This window comes from Panthera pardus, unplaced genomic scaffold, assembly GCF_024362965.1.
Source record: "Panthera pardus isolate Hobbes unplaced genomic scaffold, ASM2436296v1 HiC_scaffold_24, whole genome shotgun sequence".
In the NCBI taxonomy this organism is placed as follows: domain Eukaryota; kingdom Metazoa; phylum Chordata; class Mammalia; order Carnivora; family Felidae; genus Panthera; species Panthera pardus.
This window is the reverse complement of record NW_026526810.1, coordinates 66,050,337-66,071,060: the sequence shown is the minus strand read 5'-3', so window position 1 is coordinate 66,071,060 and position 20,724 is coordinate 66,050,337. Positions and strand designations below refer to the sequence as shown.

Here is a 20,724-nt window from a genome sequence, read left to right as displayed (position 1 = left end):
GTTGGGTGCTGTGGTTACACTGTGGATCAGGTTAGATGCCGATTAGGTTTTATTATCTAATCAGGAAGCCAGGTAGTTAAGTAGACAGTGAAATGAACTGTGATAAGGGTGGTGATGGGGGAGCAGAAGGTGTAGCGGCAGCAGACAGCAGGGTTGGCTCACCTACTCTGGTGGTGGGGAAACGCTTCTCAGAGAGTGGTGTTTAAAGTAATACCTGAAAGATGGGGAGGAGTTGGTGCAGAGGAAAGCTGGAGAGACCCAGAGACCTTGTCAAGTATCTTGAAGAGTATAGACTTTAGTTCAAAGGCCATGAGAAATCCTTCAAAGGTGGTAAGCAGGGAAATGAGATGGTCAGTTCTGTGTTTGATAAGAATCACTTGCCCTGGGGATAAGATGGATTGCAGGGAGAAAGCCTTGCGGGGCGGGGGCAGGGGGGGATGTCCTGCAGTGGTTCAAGAGAGAAGAGATGGTGGCTAGACAGAAAGTGATGGTGAGGGGATTTGAAAGAGATTTAGGAAGCCGAACTGAAAGGACTTGGTGATTGACAGGGCTTGGACTTAAGGCTGAGGGAGGAGGACATAAGGTTGACGTTCAGGTTTCTGGCGTAAGCATCTAAGTGGTTAATGGCGCCATTTACTTGGGATGCTGGAGGGGCCAATTTCAGGAGGCAGAGAAGGTGAAGTCAGTTGAGGGTGTTGTATGCCTTTGAGACAACCACGTGGAGATGATAGTAGTCAGCTGAGTTTTTAAGTCTAAGATAGTCTGGGCTAAGGGGCACCTGGCTGACTTAATCAGTGGAGCATGGGATTCTTGATCTCAGAGTCATGAGTTCGAGCACCATGTTGGGCGTAGAGCTTACCTTAAAAAAAAAATGTCTGGGCTACAGATACGGATTTAGGAGCCATCTGTGTACATAGTTCATAATTAAAGTCTTGAGAAGGGAGAACAGGGCTGGTGGAGCTCCTGGCTCCAAAAGAGTGATTACCCTGAGGTCATGAGCACTACCGGAGTATGCCCTCAGTGCATCCCTCTCCCCCTTCACTTGTCTCTGTTTCCTGTTATCCCCTGAAAATACAGGTGCTTGATCCCAACTGTGCCCACTGCTGCCACCACAAAAGGCTCCTCAACTTTTCATAAGAGATTCAGTCTCCCATCCTCACTATAAACGGGGAAAGCTTCCAAATATGAGAGGCTCTGTGGATATTCTGGTTGTAAGTAATAGGAAGGAAGAATCCAGGTTTTCCTTCTCCATATGGAGACAGGAAAGGAGGAAGAGCCTTATGGTTAATTCTGAAGATGTTGCTCACAGCAGGTTCTGGATGCAACCTGATAGCTCCCCTCTGTTACTAACGCTTTCAGTGTTCCCTGCTTCTGGTCTGATAGTGAACTCTCCTCTGGATCAGAGAAGAGCTGTAGGCCTGATAGGGAAACAGAGAGGCTGATTCTCCCGAGAGATGAGGTCAGGGAGACAATGCAGCTAGGACAAAGAAGCCAAATAGTTTGTGCCAAATTAATTTCCCCAAAGATATTAACCTCCTTTGCTTCACCATTCCCTAAGGCTACACTAAGATTATGAAAGGTGTTCAAAATGTTGAAATGAAAATAATATGCATGATTTGTTTGCATATAATTTTCATACTCATCTACTATCTAAATACAAAAGAATCATTTTCCTTCTCCATTCTACCTCCTCCACCCCTTGCGCCTGATGTGCTAGTCAGGGCAAAATCAGTTGACTGGTATTTAATTAGGTATGTTCAGTTTCAGCCCCCCCTCCCTTTCCTTCTTTCCTTGTTCTTGATCCTTCCAGTGTGGCCCATATTAGAAGCCTCTTTCCCTTTTCCACCCTGATCATTTTCACTTGCTAGCTCGTCTAAAGGACATTTCTCTTCTTCTTCCTAAGTTAATACTTACTCTTTATCACCAATCTCCTGTGGGCCAACCAAGGGGGAGGCATTCGCTAGCCCTAAAACCAGTCCTTCTATCCCCACAGTCACCTGAAATAGTTGCTAAAAATCTCATTTCCCAACACCAGGGGGTGTCTCTATTCCTGTATCTGTCCCACCCTGAAGGTAGAGATTAGTCCCAACCCTTTTCCCCACTCCTTTTACGTAGCCCCTAAAGCTCCTTCTCTCCCTACCGTCGCAGAGCTTTGGGTTCAGAAAGTGGTGTCTTTTTATTGCAGATTATCGTAGGTCTCTCATTCTGTCCGGACATGCATAGATTTTTCTTTTTCTTAGTCTGTTCATCTTTCGGTCTCCGTACCACCCACGATCCCCTTTGCTCCGGTTCGCCCTTTCTTTCGCTACCTGTCTTCCACCTCTCTACATGGGTTTCATCGCCCTTCTGGGTTCTTCACATACGCGTCTCTGAGCCTCTTTGTGTATCCACCTTTCTTTCTCCCTGTCCCCCTCTTTATGGAACTCTCCCTGTCTCACTACTTCTGTGCCAGTCTCTCTCCGTCTCTCCCACAGTCCCCACAGTAGGAACAAAGTCACGATGTTTGCGCAGAACATGCCTCGCGTCGCCCCGTTCGGGACCGTCACATTCCACCGTGCCCCTCCGCGCATTCCAACTGCAAACAAAGAGTTCCCCTCCCCCTCCTCCACTTTTCCCCGTCCCAATTCCTGAGAGATGTAGCGGCGCTGCCCAAACTGCCCCACGGCCGCCTCTCGCCTCCAGTCGGCAGGTCTCCACCTCCGGGCCAGTTACCACCAGCACCACCCTCCCCCCTCCAGCGCACCAGAGATCCCTGCGCAGACACCCCCGTTCCTCCTGCACACAGCGCTCCGCCCCTCCCGGAAAGTAGATCCGGCCAGGCAGACAAAAGTTTGGGAGAGAAGTTCGGTCTGTGCTGAGTGTGAGAGTGAGGGGGGCGGGGGCCGAGGAGAGTGGGGCGGCAGGGCGAGTGGACGCGTGAACAGACAGACCTGCGGACGGGACAGCTGCGGCCGTAGGCCCTTCTAGCCCCGCTTAAGCCCTGATGCGCGGGGGGAAGCAGCCCCTCTCGCTGGGGGATGCTGCGGGATTCCCGGTGCCGGGCATCCGGGCCGCCCGTTAAACCCGTGTGCCTACCCCGTGCCCCCGGGGAACCGGAGTCCGGCCGCTGGGAAAGAGAAGCGGCCGCAGAGACGCTGCAGGGTGCCGGGCGGGGAGGGGGCTGGAGGCCCCAGGCCCGAGGGCATGGAGCGGTTAGGGGAGAAAGCCAGTCGCCTGCTGGAGAAGTTAAGACTCTCGGACTCCGGCAGCGCCAAGTTCGGCCGCAGAAAGGGTGAATCTAGCCGGTCTGGATCTGATGGGACCCCCGGGGCGGGCAAGGGGCGTCTGAGTGGGTTGGGGGGACCTAGGAAATCAGGGCCCCGTGGAGCTACTGGGGGACCTGGGGATGAGCCGTTGGAGCCAGCCCGGGAGCAGGGCCCCCTGGACGCTGAGCGGAACCCGCGCGGCTCCTTTGAGGCGCAGCGCTACGAAGGCTCCTTTCCTGGGGGGCCGCCTCCCACCCGGGCCTTGCCTCTACCTCAGTCATTGCCCCCCGACTTTCGGCTGGAGACCACGGCCCCAGCTCTAAGCCCCCGCTCCAGTTTCGCCAGTAGCTCAGCCAGCGATGCCAGCAAGCCGTCCAGTCCCCGGGGCAGCCTGCTGTTGGACGGGGCGGGGGCCGGTGGAGCCGGAGGTAGCCGACCCTGCAGCAATCGTACCAGCGGCATCAGCATGGGCTACGACCAGCGCCACGGCAGCCCCCTGCCCGCCGGGCCATGCCTGTTTGGCCCACCCCTGGCTGGGGCTCCGGCGGGCTATTCCCCTGGAGGGGTGCCGTCCGCCTACCCGGAGCTCCACGCTGCCCTGGACCGACTGTGCGCTCACCGGCCGTCGGGATTCGGCTGCCAGGAAAGCCGCCACTCGTATCCCCCGGCCCTAGGCAGCCCCGGGGCTCTAGCCGGAGCCGGAGTGGGAGCGGCAGGGCCGTTGGAGAGACGCGGGGCGCAACCCGGACGACACTCGGTGACCGGATACGGGGACTGCGCCGCGGGCGCCCGATACCAGGATGAGCTAACAGCATTGCTGCGCCTGACGGTGGGCACGGGTGGGCGAGAAGCTGGCACCCGCGGGGAACCCTCGGGGATTGAGCCGTCGGGTCTCGAGGAGCCGCCGGGTCCGTTCGTTCCAGAGGCCTCCCGGGCCCGGATGCGGGAACCAGAGGCCAGAGAAGACTACTTCGGTGAGTGAGACAAGTGGTTAGGGATGGGACGGGACCCGTCACAGCATTCGGTTCCCCACTGCCCCGACGGCCCCAGTTGCCGGCGCCGGGAAGTCGGAGGCGGAGACGCGGAGCTAGAAGAGGCAAGAGGGACTTCCCCTTTCCACCAGGTCTCAAATGGACCAGGGGCTCCTTATTCATGCTACATTCACCCCCCTGATTATGATCTCGTGAGTTCCAGTTCTTCAAGCTTTAGAGCCTCGGTTTTTCGCTGTAGGAGGCCTCGTGGGGAGGGGACCAAGTGGGGAGTGAGAGCATCCCCCATCTTGCTCCCCCCTAGGCGGCGGTGCCCCTGCAGGCTTCCGCGCGCCGCGCCCCCACCCCGGCCCAAGCTCCGCCCGCAGGAATTCGGGGAATGCGCGGGTGGGGGGCGGGGCGGGCGGGCCGCGTGCGTGCCGGCTCCTGCCCGGGCGCTCCAGGTGCCCGCGGGCGGGGCCGGCCGCGCGGCACGGCGCGGCGCTGGGCAGAGGGTGGAGTGCGGTGGGGGGCGGGGGTGCTGCTTGCTAACACGCGCGCAGCCGTGGCCGCGGTCGGGCAAATGGAACCCGGAGAGAGTGTGAGGCGTTCCGGGACGGAAAAGCGGGGACCCTGCTACTGGCTCGTCCCAGTCCTGCTGGCTTGCCTGCGTGCGTGGGCATTTAAGCGGAGATCTGGTGGTGTCCGCTTCTATTTTCCCTATCTTCCGGAAGTCAGGGCAAAAGCCATGACCACCCGTACACCAGCATCCCTAGCTGGTTAACGACCCTGTGTTAACTGCCAGAAATAACCTGGCCTTCAGTTTGGGGCACAACCTCCTCAGAATTCAGGCTGGAAGTAGCACGTTCTTTCCTGCTGCTGTTAAGGAAACCTGGTCGCTGTTTCTCTCCCCCACGCGGTCACCTTTAAGAAGCTTTAATTGATTATAAGTCACAGCTACCGGGGGATATTGGGGTCTTAAAGGATCTTTTTAGCTAAGACCCACAACCACCACTTCGCTGCAGGAAGAAATGCTGATATGGTAGGAAGAGCAGAAATGGAGGGCTGTGGGCCTTTTCTCACCTTTCTCACCATCCATGTTCCTGCGCTGGACCCCATGCTCTAGATCTCTAGATCTCTATGGTTAGAAAGAAATGCGGCCGGGGAGAGGAACCCAGCCAAGGAGGGAAGGTTGAGGAGGAGGTTGAGGTAGCAGGGCTGCAGTCTGGAAGGGCCCTGCCTGGTTCAACCCTCAGTGTTCCCATCCTGAGAGAGGAAAGCTGTAGAGTAGACAATGGTTTGGTCAACGGAGACAAAGCGACAGGATCCTTTTAGCAGTTTCCTTTGGGGGCCTGTGAGAAGTGGCTGTTGAGTGGAAAGAAGTCTCTTTGGCTAAGCCATCAGAGTTAAAAGGAAGAAAGGAGCTTGGACAGAGTGCAATAAAATGGCAGGAAGAACCTAAGTGTGGATATACTGGGTTGGAGGAGGTGAGGCGGACATGCCTGAGCAGTTTGTGCCAGTCTTCCCATAATGTTCAAGGCTTCCCAAAGAAATGGTTCTGACGGGCCCCCCTGGCATGGCAATCTTGGAGCAGATGTTCACTCTTATGGGCATTTCGACCCTAGAGGTAGGGGCCTCTTCTTCCTGAGAGTCAGGTTGCCTCCTCTGACAGAATCCCCAGCCTGACTGTACCCTCCTACTCTGGCCCCTAGTTAGGGGCCCTCTTCCTTGGCTACAGCCTTGCCCAGCTGCCAGAGGGTGGGAGCAGGACAGGCCTGGGCCCATCAATCGCTGCAGCTGCTGCACGGGCTCCCAAGCCCCTGGGCAAAGACTGGGATGGGCCCCAACAGGCAAGGAGTATGGCAGTGTGCCGAGAGGGAGAGGTGGGGCGGGGTGAGGCGGGCCCGTTGGGATCTGCTCCCCAAAGACAGGCCCTAGCCCTCACTCATGGGCCTGGAATTGGGGAGTGGAGGGAGGGAAGAACACACCCAAGAAAGGTGGGTGCCAGAGCCAGGTGTATGTGTTTTAGGGGGAGGGGTGTCAGAGAAGAGCAGTTTAGCTCTATTCCTCCCAAGATCGATGTCTGGGAGACATTAGGGATTCTGTCACCCTTCCCCCACCTTCCTATGCAACTTCCAGTCCCTGGAACACACCCTACATTCTTAGCAGCCACCTCCCCACAGGAGTCATGCTCACATGGTCCCCTCTGCACAGGGCCCTCTGCTGAGCCATATCCTTCTTTTCATCCTTGAAAGCCTGGAGGTGTGGAGCAGTAAGAAGTCATTCTGTAGCTGAATAGCAGCTCATTTTACAGATGGGGAAACTGAGGTCCCAGAGAGGCTTTCTGGACCTGGCCTACTTTCTCTAGGAGTCCACTGCTGAGACATTATGGACTGGCATATCTGACTCCTTGTCCCACACAGTGCAACAGGGGTCATATCCTAGCCTATTAGTCTTTTCTTCCTGACAGAACGTAAGCATTTATTTGAAGGCCAAGGACCATATCTTTGACCTTTTCCAATCTTCCACAGTTTTGGACATGATGTTTTTCGTAGGCACAAACTAGATGCTCAGAAAATATCTGTTGATTAATCACGTAAACAAGAATGGGTCTGCTCAGCCAAGACCTTTTTGCATCCCATTTCTCGTTATCCTCTCTTCCCAGGAGGGAGCCCATCAAAGGGAGGCTGAGACCACTGGTCCTCTGGCACAATTAGGAAAGAATAGTGAGGAAAGATCCCGAATCTCTCTGGTTTTGAGCTGAGGGCATAGGGTGTGATGCTAACAACCTCTTCTCTCCCCTCAGGCACCTGTATCAAGTGCAACAAAGGCATCTATGGGCAGAGCAACGCCTGCCAGGCCCTGGACAGCCTCTACCACACCCAGTGCTTTGTCTGCTGCTCCTGTGGTGAGTGTGTCCCCTAGGCCTTCCCGCAGGGGCTGGGGCCTCAAGCACTCCCCACATGCATCCACACTCACAAGTGCCTAGGGAAAGCAGAGCTTTTGCCTCTTCACTTGCTCACACAGCAGCTGTCAGGTGCCCACCATATGTCTGGGTGTCCATTGCTGCCCCGCCTTTCCTTCTCTGTGCTTTACCTGACTCTCTAGTCCCCATATTGGGTCTGCTTTCTGGAGTGAGTCCTCCCTTCCTCCATTCAGCCTCTTTCCTCCCCTGTGTTCCTCCCTCTTTCTTCTGCCTCCTTGCTTGCCCAGCCTGGACTCCAGCCCGGCCTCAGCCTCTCCTTGGTGGGGTTTGGTCCTGGGCAGTCTGAGTTGCCTGGGGCGACAGTGAAAGACTGGAATGTGGGAAGGGTGGGGGTGGGCTGGGGAAGTTGGGAGCCATGGGGGGCGGAGAGAGGGGTTTTCTCTTGGCTGGTCAGAGTTCAGCCACCTCGCTGGAGTGCAGGCCACAGGGCCATGCCAAGCTGATGACATCACGCTCCAGGAATGCCCGCTGCTGCTGCTGCTGTTAGCTCAGGAGGCCCGCCTGGGAGGGGGGGGTGCTCCCAGTGGCCTTAACTCCCCGGCCCTTCCCTCACCTCCCTCATTACCCCTCCCCACTGCTTGCCCACTCTTGATTCCTTTGCTAAACCTTTAATCTCCTATCTCTGCCTGTCTGACTCCAGCACTCAGCTTTTCTCTCCTTCCACCCCAATCCTCACCCCCCCCCACCTCTGCCTGGTTCTCTTAGGTTCATCTATCTGTCTGTCCTGTTTGTAGGGCCTTTCCTGGGTATGTCTCTTTCCTTCTTTCTACCCCTGCTGTGTCTCATGAGTTTCTAAGTCAGCTTTTCTAAACCACTGGACAGAGGTGGAAGTGGAGATTGTGATCAAAAGAGGGCAGAGGAAGTGGCCAACTTGCCCATTCTCCATCCTAGGTCTCACTCCTACCCCCTCTCTGACAAGTTAGACACCCTGGAGCAGTTCCTAAGTATTGATCACATGTTTTGTCTGCTCACAGAAGATCCTGGATTCCCTGGGTTCCTCTAAGCTTGGGGTAGCAGTTCAGTACAGCGGGAAAGGGAACTGACTTTGCTCCCAAGCAAAGCACTTTGTCCCCAGCAGTAACGCCAGTATGTCCTGACCTGCCGAGCCTGTCCCTGGAAAAAGACAGACAGGGCTGGGAGAGCAAGATGGCTGTCCACAAAGAGGCCTCTAGGTTGAAAAGTCTCAGAGGGCGAGGCCTGTGACAGTGTGACCACCTCTGTGGGCATCGTCCAGCACCTTGTTCAGAGTTCCTTTACCTTGTGCCCCAGCCTGTGGTTGGCTTTGCTTTCCCTGGTGGCTCCACGTGCACTGGTGGGGAATGTACTTGTTTAGGGAGGCCAGGAAACTAGAAAACTGTTGAGGAGGCAGGAAGTGGAGAAGCAGTGAGCAGAGGAGAGGGGAAGCTGGCAGGAATGAGACCAAAGCAAATTGGAATTGCATCAGATGGGACTTTTGTGTAGGGAGGGAGGACAAACAGCAGTTAGGAGCATAGGCACTAAAGTCCAGACTTAAACACATAATGTGACATTGGAGAGGAGTGACCCTGGGGCAGGGAAACCCTGTACCTGGACCCCGGGATGGCCTCCAGTCCTTTGTCTTCTGCTTCCAGGGCGAACTTTGCGCTGCAAAGCTTTCTATAGCGTCAATGGCTCCGTGTACTGTGAGGAAGATTATCTGGTGAGTGAGGGGTCCCCTGGGCCTGGACTTGGCTCCCACAGTGGATTCCCTTCTTGGTGGTCCATTGGGGTTCCAACCATCAGGTCATTCTCTACTTGTAACACCCTCCCTTGGTCTTTTCTTTCTCTGTAGTTTTCAGGGTTTCAGGAGGCAGCTGAGAAGTGCTGTGTCTGTGGTCACTTGATTTTGGAGAAGGTAAGCAAAGTGTCTTCATCTGAGACTCTCTATGAGCCTGAGGGGCCGAGGGGTAGAGCCAGGGGATAGGTGGTACTGAGAAAGGTGGAGGGAGGAACCGTATCACCACATGAATCACTTTCATCTCATTCTTCCCCAGAGCAACTGTTTACAGTGGTGTCCCTCTGCCTGTGGGGTCAAGTCTGGACCCCTAATCCTGCCACCCCAGGCTTCTATAACCTAGTCTTTACCTAATTCTGCAGGCACAGCCAGGCCCTCCACCTGAGCAAGGGGTGTGGGATGCTGGGTCTTAATGTCCTTCCTGCTACTGACTGGGATCAGTTAGAACTGAGTTGTTCTTTTTTAATTTAGGAAGGAGGGATAGGATTAGATCAGAGGTCCTCAACTCTAGCAGCCTAGCAGATCACCTGGGAAGAAGTAAAGAAAATACCAGTGCCTGGGTCTTCATCAGAGACTGAGATGGATACTTTTGGGATAGGACCCAGGCATTGATGGGTATTTTAAGCTCCCTGGGTGATCCTAATATGTAGCCCCGGATGAGAACCACTGGCCTGGATGCTAAGAACTTGTTCAAGGTTTCTGCCTCTGTTTTAAGAGTCCTGGCTTCCCTCAGATTACGTAGCATTGTTCTGGGAGGATAGCAGGGGGTTGGATGGGGTTGGGGGGCAGCAGGAAGGGCCATGGGTAGCTGGGTAACGGGAGAGCCAAGATCGGAGGGAGACTGATTTTCCTCCCACTCCATGAGCCAGATCCTACAGGCCATGGGAAAGTCCTATCACCCAGGCTGCTTCAGATGCATCGTTTGCAACAAGTGCCTGGATGGCATCCCCTTCACAGTGGACTTCTCCAACCAGGTGTACTGCGTCACTGACTACCACAAGTGAGTCTACCCCCTTGGGGTATGGTGTGGAACTGGGCTCAGGGATTCTCCAACCTTAATTCATCTCTGTCTCTCTTTTTCAGAAATTATGCTCCTAAGTGTGCGGCCTGCGGCCAACCCATCCTCCCCTCAGAGGTCAGTATGTTTGGGTTCTCCTGCGGGGCAGCCAGTGCCGCTGCCCCTGGGAAGGGGATGGGACATAGGGCCTGGCTTCCCGCGGGAGGCGGTGGCGCTGAGGAATGTACTCTGCGAAGATTCCCGTGTGACTCTGCTCTCAGGGTCACCACCCTGACCCTAACATCCGGGCCTGGACATGTCTGACAGCCTCACTGGGCCCAGGCTTCATCTGGTCTCTCCCAGTCCAGAGGAGGAGACTTTCTTCGAGGTCAGGGTCACCAGATTCCAGAGGTAGGGGCTGGAAAAAAGGTGGGAAGAATCCTTAGGGCTGGTAGGAAGATGTCAGCAATGATTTATGCTGTGTGTGCGAAGCATTTGCCTGGGGAGAGAAGCCAAAAGCCAATGAGATATCAGATCCTGTTGGATCTCCTTGTCCCCAGCTTAGTTTACTTTACTTATGCTGCCTGCCCCCTTTCCCTCCCTCTGCTTCCCTCAAAGCTGGGAGAAGTAGGTAAGGCCAGAGCTGCTGGACAGAGGGAAGACAATGAGAGGACATGCCTCCTGGAGGCAACCCTAAGAAAGGGTGGGGGGAAAGTTCTGGTAGGATCTGCAAAAACCATCTCAAAGCCGCAGATGATTGCAGAGAGCTCTGTCTGGAGGCCTTTGTATGATCTTCCCATTGGTGTGGGAGGGGCCCATAGTAGGGAAGGTAAAGTTGGGGTTGTCATGCTGTGCTCATCCCAAGCTTTTCCCATGGGGGTCTGCATCATTTCAGGGCTGTGAGGACATTGTGAGGGTGATATCCATGGACCGGGATTATCACTTTGAGTGCTACCACTGTGAGGTGAGTGTTGGGAGCCAGGGCTTCTGGAGGAGAATGGGAATGGGGCTGGGGGGTGAGGCATGTCCCTAAACTGCCTGCAGGAGAGGTCTAAGGCATGGAAACCAGGAAGGTGCTCTGGCCTATCTCCAGTGTGTGTGTGTGTGTGTGTGTGTGTGTGTGTGTGTGTGTGTGTCTGTCTCTCTCTGTCTCTCTCTCTCATCCTCCAGCCACCCTCTCTGGTCTTGGTTGTTTAGTCCTTTCTGAATCTGGCTTCCCCAGAGGCAAGACTAAACTAGGGACTCCTGGTAACTGCTGGAAATGGGAGTCTGACTCATTATTTCTGCTGTAGCAGCGACACCTGCTGTCCCGCTGAGGTATTTTCTCAGGTTTCTTCTCTGGGAGTCTATCCCTTCCAACCCCACCTCCTTTCTTCCAGTCATTAGGAGTCTGGTGTGGAGCAAGGCAGACTCCCAAGATGTCTGAGGTGCCTAGGCTGAGGTAAACTAGATGTCCTTCTTCCCTAGGACTGCCGGATGCAGCTGAGTGATGAGGAAGGCTGCTGCTGCTTCCCTCTGGATGGGCACTTGCTCTGCCACGGCTGTCACATGCAGCGGCTTAATGCCCGACAGCCCCCTGCCAACTATATCTGAACTGCAGTCGCTACTGCTGCCTTCGCCACCATTGACAAATTCCTCTGGCCAGAGGGCCCCTCTGAGGCCAGCCGAGGCAAGGAACGCACTCCCAGGCCGGGAAGAAGAGCCCTCTGGGGAAGGCCCCAAGGGCCAGAGACCCAAAGATATGACATTCCAAATGGATTGTGGAGAAGGAACCTTCCAATTGCCATGGTGGGGTGACTGGCTTTCTTTCCATGTGTGTAGCCTGTGCTGTAGCGTGTACTCAGGCACACACTGCAGGCGAGTTCCAGTACTTTCTAAAGGTCTGATTCTGGTCTGTATCTCCAGTCTATGATTATGCATAAGTCAAGTGATGTTCCAGCTTTGGATTATAGGAAGAGAGGACATCATGAGCACTCCTCACTCTTTTGTACCCCTCATGTGGGTCAAGTATGGGGTCAGCAGGTTCTTACCACAGTGTCTTTGTATCTGGATGAAGAGATGGACACTAGACCTTATTAATGAGTTTTTTTCTTGGCCACTTTCTCCCTATAGACTAGGAGCACTGCTCACCCCTCTGCTGGGAAGGGGGACAGCTCTCAGTGGGCCTGTTGCCTGTATTGCCTATTTCTCAGGGACTCACGTGGGCCTGGGAAGGCTAGGTGGGTGCCCATACTTGGTTCCTCTTCTCCTCAGTTGGGGAAGTAATGAGTGGGTCCTTGGGGGTGGAGGTGCCAGGTGAGACATGTAAGAAGTGTCAGGCCAACCGCGCTCCGTGCACATGCCCAGGTATAGGTGCACTGAGACCTCCAGCCCAATGTAGACACACATAGGCACATTCATAGACACACTGTCTCACTCCCTTCTTCTCAGGTCACTCTTATCCAGTTCCCTCATAGTCACTCACCACTCCAGACCTGCCACCTCTCAGAGGAATCTAGGATTATAACCACTACAACTCCCAAACTCTGAGGTTCTGGGGAGCCAGAGGGGCAACACACTTTGATCTGGTTCTAGTCGTTTGGCTGAAATCGGTTTACCTAAGGTAGATTCCCTTAAAGCCAATTCGTGGGAGACTTGTATGCTTAAAGTTTACTTGTTTTGGGGGGGGCGGGGAGGGTGCAAAAAAGGTGGTTTTATTGAAAGCACGGGAATAGGACCCATGGGCAGAAAGAGCTGCCAAAGTTTACTTAATGACCAGTTTGCCAAAAGCTCAGTCCCTTTGGGGTATTTTTATAGCCATTTAGGTGTTTCGTTGTTATGTTTTGGGTGTTTTCAAGATTTACATCTATTCATCCAACAGTACTTCTGAATTATTGTCAACAACAAATTTATCAAATTTGCAGCACTTTGTAATGTTGAGATTGCTTCCTACCTTTATGGACATTTTCCTATGTTATCTACTTTTCAAACACTTTTCTAAAAAGTTTAAAGTTTCTAGCAATAAATATAATTGGTATGGACATTTTGTGTATCATTTTTTTGTGTTTCTTAATTCAATATTCCTTTACAAATTAGATGCCTTGGAAAATGTAATAGAGCTCAATATGATTTTGATGCTTTGGCCTAACTTCTACATTCCTGCTGTTAAAAATGCCAATATATTCTAAACAAATGAGCAGGCATGTGGCATGTTCAGTTGACTAACAATTAAAGGTTATGTGGACAACAACAATAAAAAGTGAAAGGGTAAATCTGCTAAATCCTTTTGAAATGCTGCAGATTTGATAAATATTTATTTTAGACTAATTGTCTGTAGGTGAATTGGTTTTCGGCAAATTAATCTGATAATCTTTAATCCTTAGTCTTCATTCCCTGTCACTTAGAGTTTCATACTAGAAATGGTTACTCCTAAGAACAGAAGTTCCGCGTTTAGGGGTTATTCTAAGGTGACCATGCCAGCCAAGCTGGGGTTGCAGAGGAGAGGCCTGTGCATGAGGGTGTGAGGGGGAGTAAGAGCTCACATTCATACCCCTGACTGCAGAGGGGATGCACTTTTTTTGGAGGGATAAATGTTCTGATAGGTTACTTGATCTACAGCTGGGATTGCTTCTTCTGAATTATTATTATTAAATAAGTGAATACAATGACGCTGACTGGGCAATTTTCTCACCAGGCTGCTCCAGGCCTGGGAAATCCAGACAAGCATGTATACCTTTACACCCATCCCTTCTTTGACTCTTGGAGGTCGTGTCCACTCTGACCTTTGGTTTCTTACTCTGATTTCAGCCTCCATCTTACTGGCTGATTCCTTTCTGGGTCTGTGCTCCTCTGTGCCAGCCCCAAGGCTCCCCAGGACTCTGTTCTTGCCACTGGGGCTACTCCCTTCCTCCATCCTGAGAAAAGACAAGTGCTAACAGCTGATGAGGACAGGCCCAGGGAAGGCAGGCTGTGGCAGAAGATCAGCCCCAGCCACCTCACGTTGTCACTGGCAGGCTCCCAAGTGTTCACTGCATTGCAAGACCCCTTCTTCCTGTTTCCCAGGAGACAGCTCTACCTGACCCATTCTATTTAATATTTACAGCTAATAGATTCGTGGGTGCTGCAAAGGACCCAGGAACAGGTAGACCTTGTTTGGCCAGCTTACTGCCTGGTTTTCATCAATAGCCACTAGGCCTGAGATGGGCAAGGGGGAAATGGGAGAGTCTTGGATCTTTTTGGTGTCTCTAGATGAGAGTCACAGTACGGGGGTCAGGCTTTCACAGCAGACTGGCTGTTTGCTCTGGTAAGCTCCGTTCACTACAGGCCTGAATGTGGTTTGGTTTATGAAGAATATGGCTGGTGGTGGTTCTCCCTCTGCCTCACTCCTTCAAGACCTGTTTCTCCCTTCCCCCTTTCCTAGGCCAGGGAATTGGTAAGATTCCATTTGCAATCAGGCCGGAGACTGTCCTCAGTTGAGGAAGTAGAGAAAGCTATTTCTAGGCACATAAAGCCAGCTGGATAAGGTCCTTGAGATTGTACATATAACAAGAGGGATAATGAGAGAGAAAGGAGACTGATAGGATTGAGACAAAAGGATTGGAAAAACCAGTGAGCAAAAGCATTTTGTTGCTTTAGAAGAATCCAGACCCGAGCCAGGTCATTTGGAGCCCTAATGTTAGAGGGTTCCACAACAAAGACAATCTCCGTCCTCTCCATTCTCCCTCACAGCAAAGGAGAACCTAAGACGGCCTCTGCCTTGCTGCCCGTTACTGGTGTAGAGACCTTGGAATATCCACACTTGGCCCTGGTTGTGAAGGACTGAGGTTTGACCTTGGAAACAAGAGCAAACTGTCACTGGGACATATGGATTAGAGCAGTCTAACGTGTTCGGAGAGTAGTTAGAGGCAGATTCTGTCCACCTATGCTTAGAAAGGCTAGCACTGCCCCTTGTGAAGGGAGCCAAGGAGCAATCCAAGCAGGGAGACACAGGTTACCAGGAACATCTGCTGAAAGGTGTAGGTTAGGCTTGTATCCTAGAGGGAGGGTTAGAGCCAAGCAGGGTGTGATTTTGGAACTCTGTGACCTCGTTTTACCAAATGAAGAAATAGAAATGGAGGGATAACGGCACTTACCTAAGGTCATGCAGCTGGAAAATGAGGTTCCAACTTTTGAAGACTAATAAAGAGTTTATTTCCCCTTTTCCCTCCCACCCGAACCTTCATCCCCATTGCAGGGACTCCCACAGCACAAGTAAACTGTAAATTAGATCAGCCCTTCATTATGATGGATAATTAGGGAAAGTTTTAGTGGGAAAGCCAGGGAATATAAGAGACAATAATGAAAACTTGTGGTTCTTACTAATGTTTTTGTTTTTTGGTTGGTTGGTTGGTTTTTTTGCTAACTTGAACTAGCAGTAGCCAAAGTATCTTTAAAAGCACATTAGAAGAAGCAAAAGAAATACACTGCAGGAGAGTCCCTGCCCTTGAGGAGGTCACAGTCTAGCCAGGGAGACAAATACACACATAAAATGCCTTGAGAAGATTACAAGCAACATGTCACCAAGTGCAAAGTAATTGAGTGTTACAAACAAAAGACCTAATGCTGCAGGGTACAGATGACCGGGGGGAGACTTTGTTGGACTTCGATTGTAGATCAGAATGTGGTGGCCCATAGACAAATCCTGTCCCCAAATGCATTCTTTGGCCACTGGGAGTGGGAGTTATTTTTTATATTATTTTGAACCTTCATTGAGGAGAGGAAAATGCCAGCTAGTAAATGTAGAAAGAATGATAGAATTGGAAAAACAGCATTTTGTGAACCCGAATAAAATAATTGATTCGGGCCAAAATATTAATTAGATTGAAAGCTATAAGTGGGCAACTGGACATTATATATATATATATATATATATATATATATATGATATAGTGCCAAGTAACCAAGCTTATGGTCTTGTCATCACTCATTTCCTGGAAATGGGTCTTAGTATCACCAGCCAGTTGACCGGTTCTGGTGTGAGGCAAATACATAACCCAGCCTAGTGTAGAGTCCAGCTGCTCCCCACCCACCAGAGAAGTAGGACATGTAGCTTGAGGTTTGCAGGGAGTTCTGTGAGAAAGTAAAGGATGCCAGGAGGAAGCAACCCCACAAACCTAGGAGGTGAGGTAATCTGCAGGGCAATGGGTCAGCGCTCTTGAGCAAGTCCACATGATTTTTTTTTTTTTAACTTCAAAACTGCTAGATTAGAGGGACTTAAGCTATCTCATAACAATACAACGCATGGTCCTGGATTCACTATTGGTTTAAGCAAATTGCTATAAAAGATATTTGGAGTCAACTGGGAAATTTTTTATATGGACAGGGGATTAGATGAGGTGAAAATTTACTGAGCCGGAAAGGTCAAAATCATTAACAAAAATGCCAGTCACAAAACCAGTACAGGGTATTCATATTTTGTTTTCAAAGTGTCTATATGTTTAAAAAAAAAAAAGATCTGAAAGGATATGCATGAAGGTGTTGACAGTGGTGATCTCTGAGTGGTGAGAGTATGTTTTTGTGTTGTTGGCCTATGTTTTCTATTTTTATACAGTGCACTTGTACTGCCTCTGTAGTAGTAAAAAGCTGTTATGAATAAAATAACTAGTTGCCAACTTTTATAATTAAGGAGATTTCACATAAAAATCCATAGATTGTATGTGAAGAGAGGGGTTTCTAAGGTTTTTCTGAATAATCAGAAGATCTGTCACCCCTGGCCTTCCAGTCTCACAAGGCAACAATTAGTTGGAACCGAGTGATAGCTGCTCCTTTATAGGGTATATTCTCTCCTTCATTTGTCACAGTTCTTACCACTCTGTGTGCTTCACACTGCTTACTGCCTGGCTCCTGTAGACCCTCTATTTGAGTCAGTAACCCTCTAGCTGGGTGATCCTGATGGGCTCCTCCCCATCCATAGACCCTCCCATTATTAATTGTTGAAGGTATCAACAAATTAGTTTTGAAATGCTGCCCGAGAAAAGCATCTGTTCCAGAATTACCTGTGCCTGGTTTGTTTGTTTGTTTGTGTTTGTTTTTGTTTTTTATAAGGCAACCCAGTCATGTGAAACCCAGATGTAATGATGTAATAATTAATCTACTTAGCTACCATGGTTGCATACTGTAAATTAGTTTAGCAAAATTTCTCTTTGGCAAATGGAATTTGGAAAGTATACTAAATTGCTAACTTCCTCAAGGTTTTGCTTTTTTTTTGCCATTACACCTTAATCTTAGGGGGCATTTCAAAATTTACAATGTATGGTCTTCCCAACCATGAAACTCCAAATGCCCTTTGGTTGGTCTGTTTCTCCCACTGTTCTGATACAGTTTTTAAAGGAGAAAATCTCTTTCGTATGCAACTCAGTGTAAGACAGTGTCATCATCAGTTTAAAATCCAGGGAAATACTTTTATCAGCCTGGCACATGTTTTCTCATTACAACAGCACACTCAATCCTTATAACAAGAACTGCACACGTTGTGCCTCATGTCTAGCTTTTCAAAATGATACTGGTCTTCTTCTGAATCAATTTCCTTTACTGTCTCATATTCCTTTGGTAAAAATTGTTTCAATCTGTCCCATTTTTGAGCCAAATTTCTCAGCTTTTCTTTGAGATCCAAAATGTCCTATCAGGCCTTATTTATATACTAGTTCACAATGGTGTCTCAGTAAGACCAGGCTCATTTCAGTTTGTATAACAAACGTTTCCATGAACAGACAGGCAACCCTTGAAGCCACAAGGGAGCTGGGTTTGAAATCCCCCTTGGAATGGTTAAGCAATTGAAAAATGGCACATTATGAACATTTGTTCCAAAATTGCCATTCGATGTCATAGGTTGATTACGTATTTTCTTTATCCACTTGTTTTCTCCTTAAATCATGTACTCACAATGGGCATGGAATTTCCTAGCTTAATCATCAATAGTTGTGTCTCTGAATACCTTCATTTTCCAGTGAACACCCTTGAAAATAATTTGAAAACCTCTTGACTGCCTGTAAATTTTATTCCTGAAACTGGTTTCTGGGTCCATAATACAAATATATTCTTGCTACTCATATTCAGATACTTTCAAAGTAGTATGGTTCATTTTTTTTTTAATTTTTCTAAACAATTGCTCAGTTAAGTGTAGTTCCACACTCCAATGGCGATTTTAATATCCTAGCTTTGAAATCTGATTATTGAAGCCCAAATTTTCCATGTGAAAACGTATTCTACTCAAAAGTTTCCATTGGTTTGATAAATAGAATGTGTACTAAATACTCTATCTTTGCAGTGCCATTTTGTTTCCTGGCTAGAGTGTGGGAGGCAGAGTTCTTACAATGTTCTCAGCAAATCTCCATTCTTCTCTGTAATTCTAAACAATGCAGCCAAGGAATGTCCAAGTCTGAAAGGTTAAGTAAACTTTTTCTCAGGCTCCCATTTACATTTAACATCAAGTTCAAAACATACACATTAATATTTTTTGAATACTAGATCAAGAGCAATGTCTCCAAGAAAGTAGAGCTAGATTGTGGGCAGGAGTTATGCCTAATTTATCTTTCTACACGCTCCCCCCCCCCCCCTCCCATTCCTTGCAAGAATCTAGCTCAGGAATACTTGAGCATGTTCTTGGCTTTATCATTAAAGAACATTTAAGAAGTGAGTGATTGTATTTTGCATATGGCATAGCAGAATGTGAGATGAACAACACTGATGAAGAGACAGGCCTATAAAGGTCAAGCGTTCCATGGAACAAACAAAACTATATAAGGAATTAACATTGTGGGGTGGTGAAAATTCATTCTTTCAACAAATAATCGCTCCATATGCCAAGCACTGAGATAGGTACCTTAGGATCATGGAGGAAGCACCTCCTTAAATACAAACCCAAACAAATGAAGGTTTTAAAGTGGATTTCATGCCACTTCTCAACAATAGACACAGACTAAAAAAATGGACTATTGATACTAGTACATTTATGAATTGCAAAATTATGCTGAGTGAAAGAAGCCAGACAAAAAGTACATCTTTATTTTATGCCATTTATATAAAATTCTAGAAAGTGCAAACTAATCTATAGTGACAGCAGATCAGTGGTTGGGAGGGGCCAGAAAGAATTACAAAGGGGCACAAGTAAACATTTAGAGGGTGATGCATATGTTCACTCTCTTGATTGATTATGGTGATAGCACATATGTATAGTTAAGGTTGAAACTTAATGAATTGTACATGTTAAATATTGTATGTCAAAATACCTAAATAAAACTTTTTTTAAAGTTTATTTATTTTTGAGAGAGAGAGAGCGCAAGTGGAGGAGGGACAGAGAGAGAGAAGGAGGCAGAGAATCCCAAGCAGGCTCTGCACTGTCATTGTGGAGCCTGACATGGGGCTCGAACCCACAAAACCCTGTGATCATGACCTGAGCTGAAACCAAGACTTGGATGGTTAACTGGCTGAGCCACCCAAGGCCCCATAAATAAAACTGTTTTTGTGTGTATTTTTGTTGTTGTTGTTTTTTATTTTTATTTTTGAGAGAGACAGAGAGAGACAGAGAGAAAAGAGCACACATGAGCAGGGATGAGGAGCAGAGGGAGAATCTCAAGCAGGCTCCACACTCAGGGAGGAGCCCAACGCAGGACTCAATCTCATGACCCTGGGATCATGACCTGAGCAGAAATCAAGAGTTGGATGCTCAATCGACTGAGCCACCTAGGAGCCCCTGTTTTTAGTTCTTATTCATTTATTTATTTATTTAGTAATCTCTGCACTCAACATGGGGCTCAAACTCACTCACAACCCTGAGATCGAGAGTCCCGTGCTCTTCTGACTGAGCCAGCTAGATGCCCCTGTGTGAGTGGTTTTTTGTTTGTTTGTTTTAATTTGGGAGTAAAAAAGGAGGGAGGGAGGGAGAGGGAGAGAGAAAGACAATGAATTCTAGGGACTCTCTTGCAAATCTTACTTGCTCAAGGACATCAGACAGTGTGCAATTGTAATATCTTTTTTCAGTACCTTGCTGCAGTTTTGATTGCCAAGATGGTCTATGGGCTAAATGTAGTCTTATGTAGAACTTGCCTATACAGTCCTTCACTTCAGCTGGGCCAGTGTCCTCTTGAACCCAGAAAGCAGCTTGGACTCCCTGTCTCTTCCTATGCTTGCTGGGATATTCCTCCATTCTAAATGATCTGAATTTTCTCTCCTTTTAGGCCCAGTTAAGATAAGATTGATTTCATAGTCCTTACTATCCATTCCTGCAGAAAGAGTTCTGTACCTTCTTTTAAGTTTCTCTAGTATTTATAACCTTTAAACATTTTTTTAAGTTTATTTATATTGAGAGAGTGTGTACTCACATGAGCAGAGAAGGAGGGAGAGAGAGAATCCCAAGCAGGCTCCATGCTATCAGCACAGAGTCCGACATGGGGCTCGATCTCACAAACTAAGATCATGACCTGAGCCGAAATCAAGAGTTGGACACTGAGCTGACTGAGCCACCCAGGCAACCCTAAGATTTTTTATTTTTAAGTAATCTCTACACCCAACTCAAACTTAGAACCCTGAGATCAAGAGTCACATACTCTACTGACTGAGCCAGCTAGGTGCCCCTCTAGTATTTATAATTTGCTTTTAGTATTTATTTGCTTCTAGTATTTATTATTTGCTTTTCGTGTGCATGTCTTATCTTCTCAACTAGATTATGAATTTCAGGGCAGGGACTGGGTCATATTTATCTATGGGTCTCTCTCAAGACACTTAATATGTGCTCAATAAGTGTCAATTTTAAAATACCT

The 20,724-nt window shown here is 49.2% G+C and overlaps 1 protein-coding gene across 1 annotated transcript; it reads left to right on the top strand.

Annotated features, from left to right (window-relative positions):
- Window positions 1-1,366: 1,366 nt before the first annotated feature.
- AJUBA (ajuba LIM protein) lies at window positions 1,367-12,971 on the top strand. The gene is made up of 8 exons (XM_053889263.1): window positions 1,367-4,219; window positions 7,020-7,121; window positions 8,810-8,877; window positions 9,010-9,072; window positions 9,822-9,952; window positions 10,036-10,087; window positions 10,845-10,913; window positions 11,417-12,971. The coding sequence occupies exons 1-8, from the start codon at window positions 3,184-3,186 to the stop codon at window positions 11,540-11,542; spliced, it is 1,647 nt and encodes a 548-aa protein (XP_053745238.1). The 5' UTR covers window positions 1,367-3,183; the 3' UTR covers window positions 11,543-12,971.
- The last annotated feature ends 7,753 nt before the right edge of the window (window positions 12,972-20,724 follow it).

What these genes read in the sequence shown, in the direction of transcription:
- AJUBA (XM_053889263.1), top strand. Translation starts at nt 3,184, where the DNA reads ATGGAGCGGTTAGGGGAGAAAGCCAGTCGCCTGCTGGAGAAGTTAAGA. An exon ending in CTTTGTCTGCTGCTCCTGTG is followed by an intron (nt 7,122 to 8,809) that starts GTGAGTGTGTCC and finishes TTCTGCTTCCAG; the next exon opens with GGCGAACTTTGCGCTGCAAA. An exon ending in AACCCATCCTCCCCTCAGAG is followed by an intron (nt 10,088 to 10,844) that starts GTCAGTATGTTT and finishes GCATCATTTCAG; the next exon opens with GGCTGTGAGGACATTGTGAG.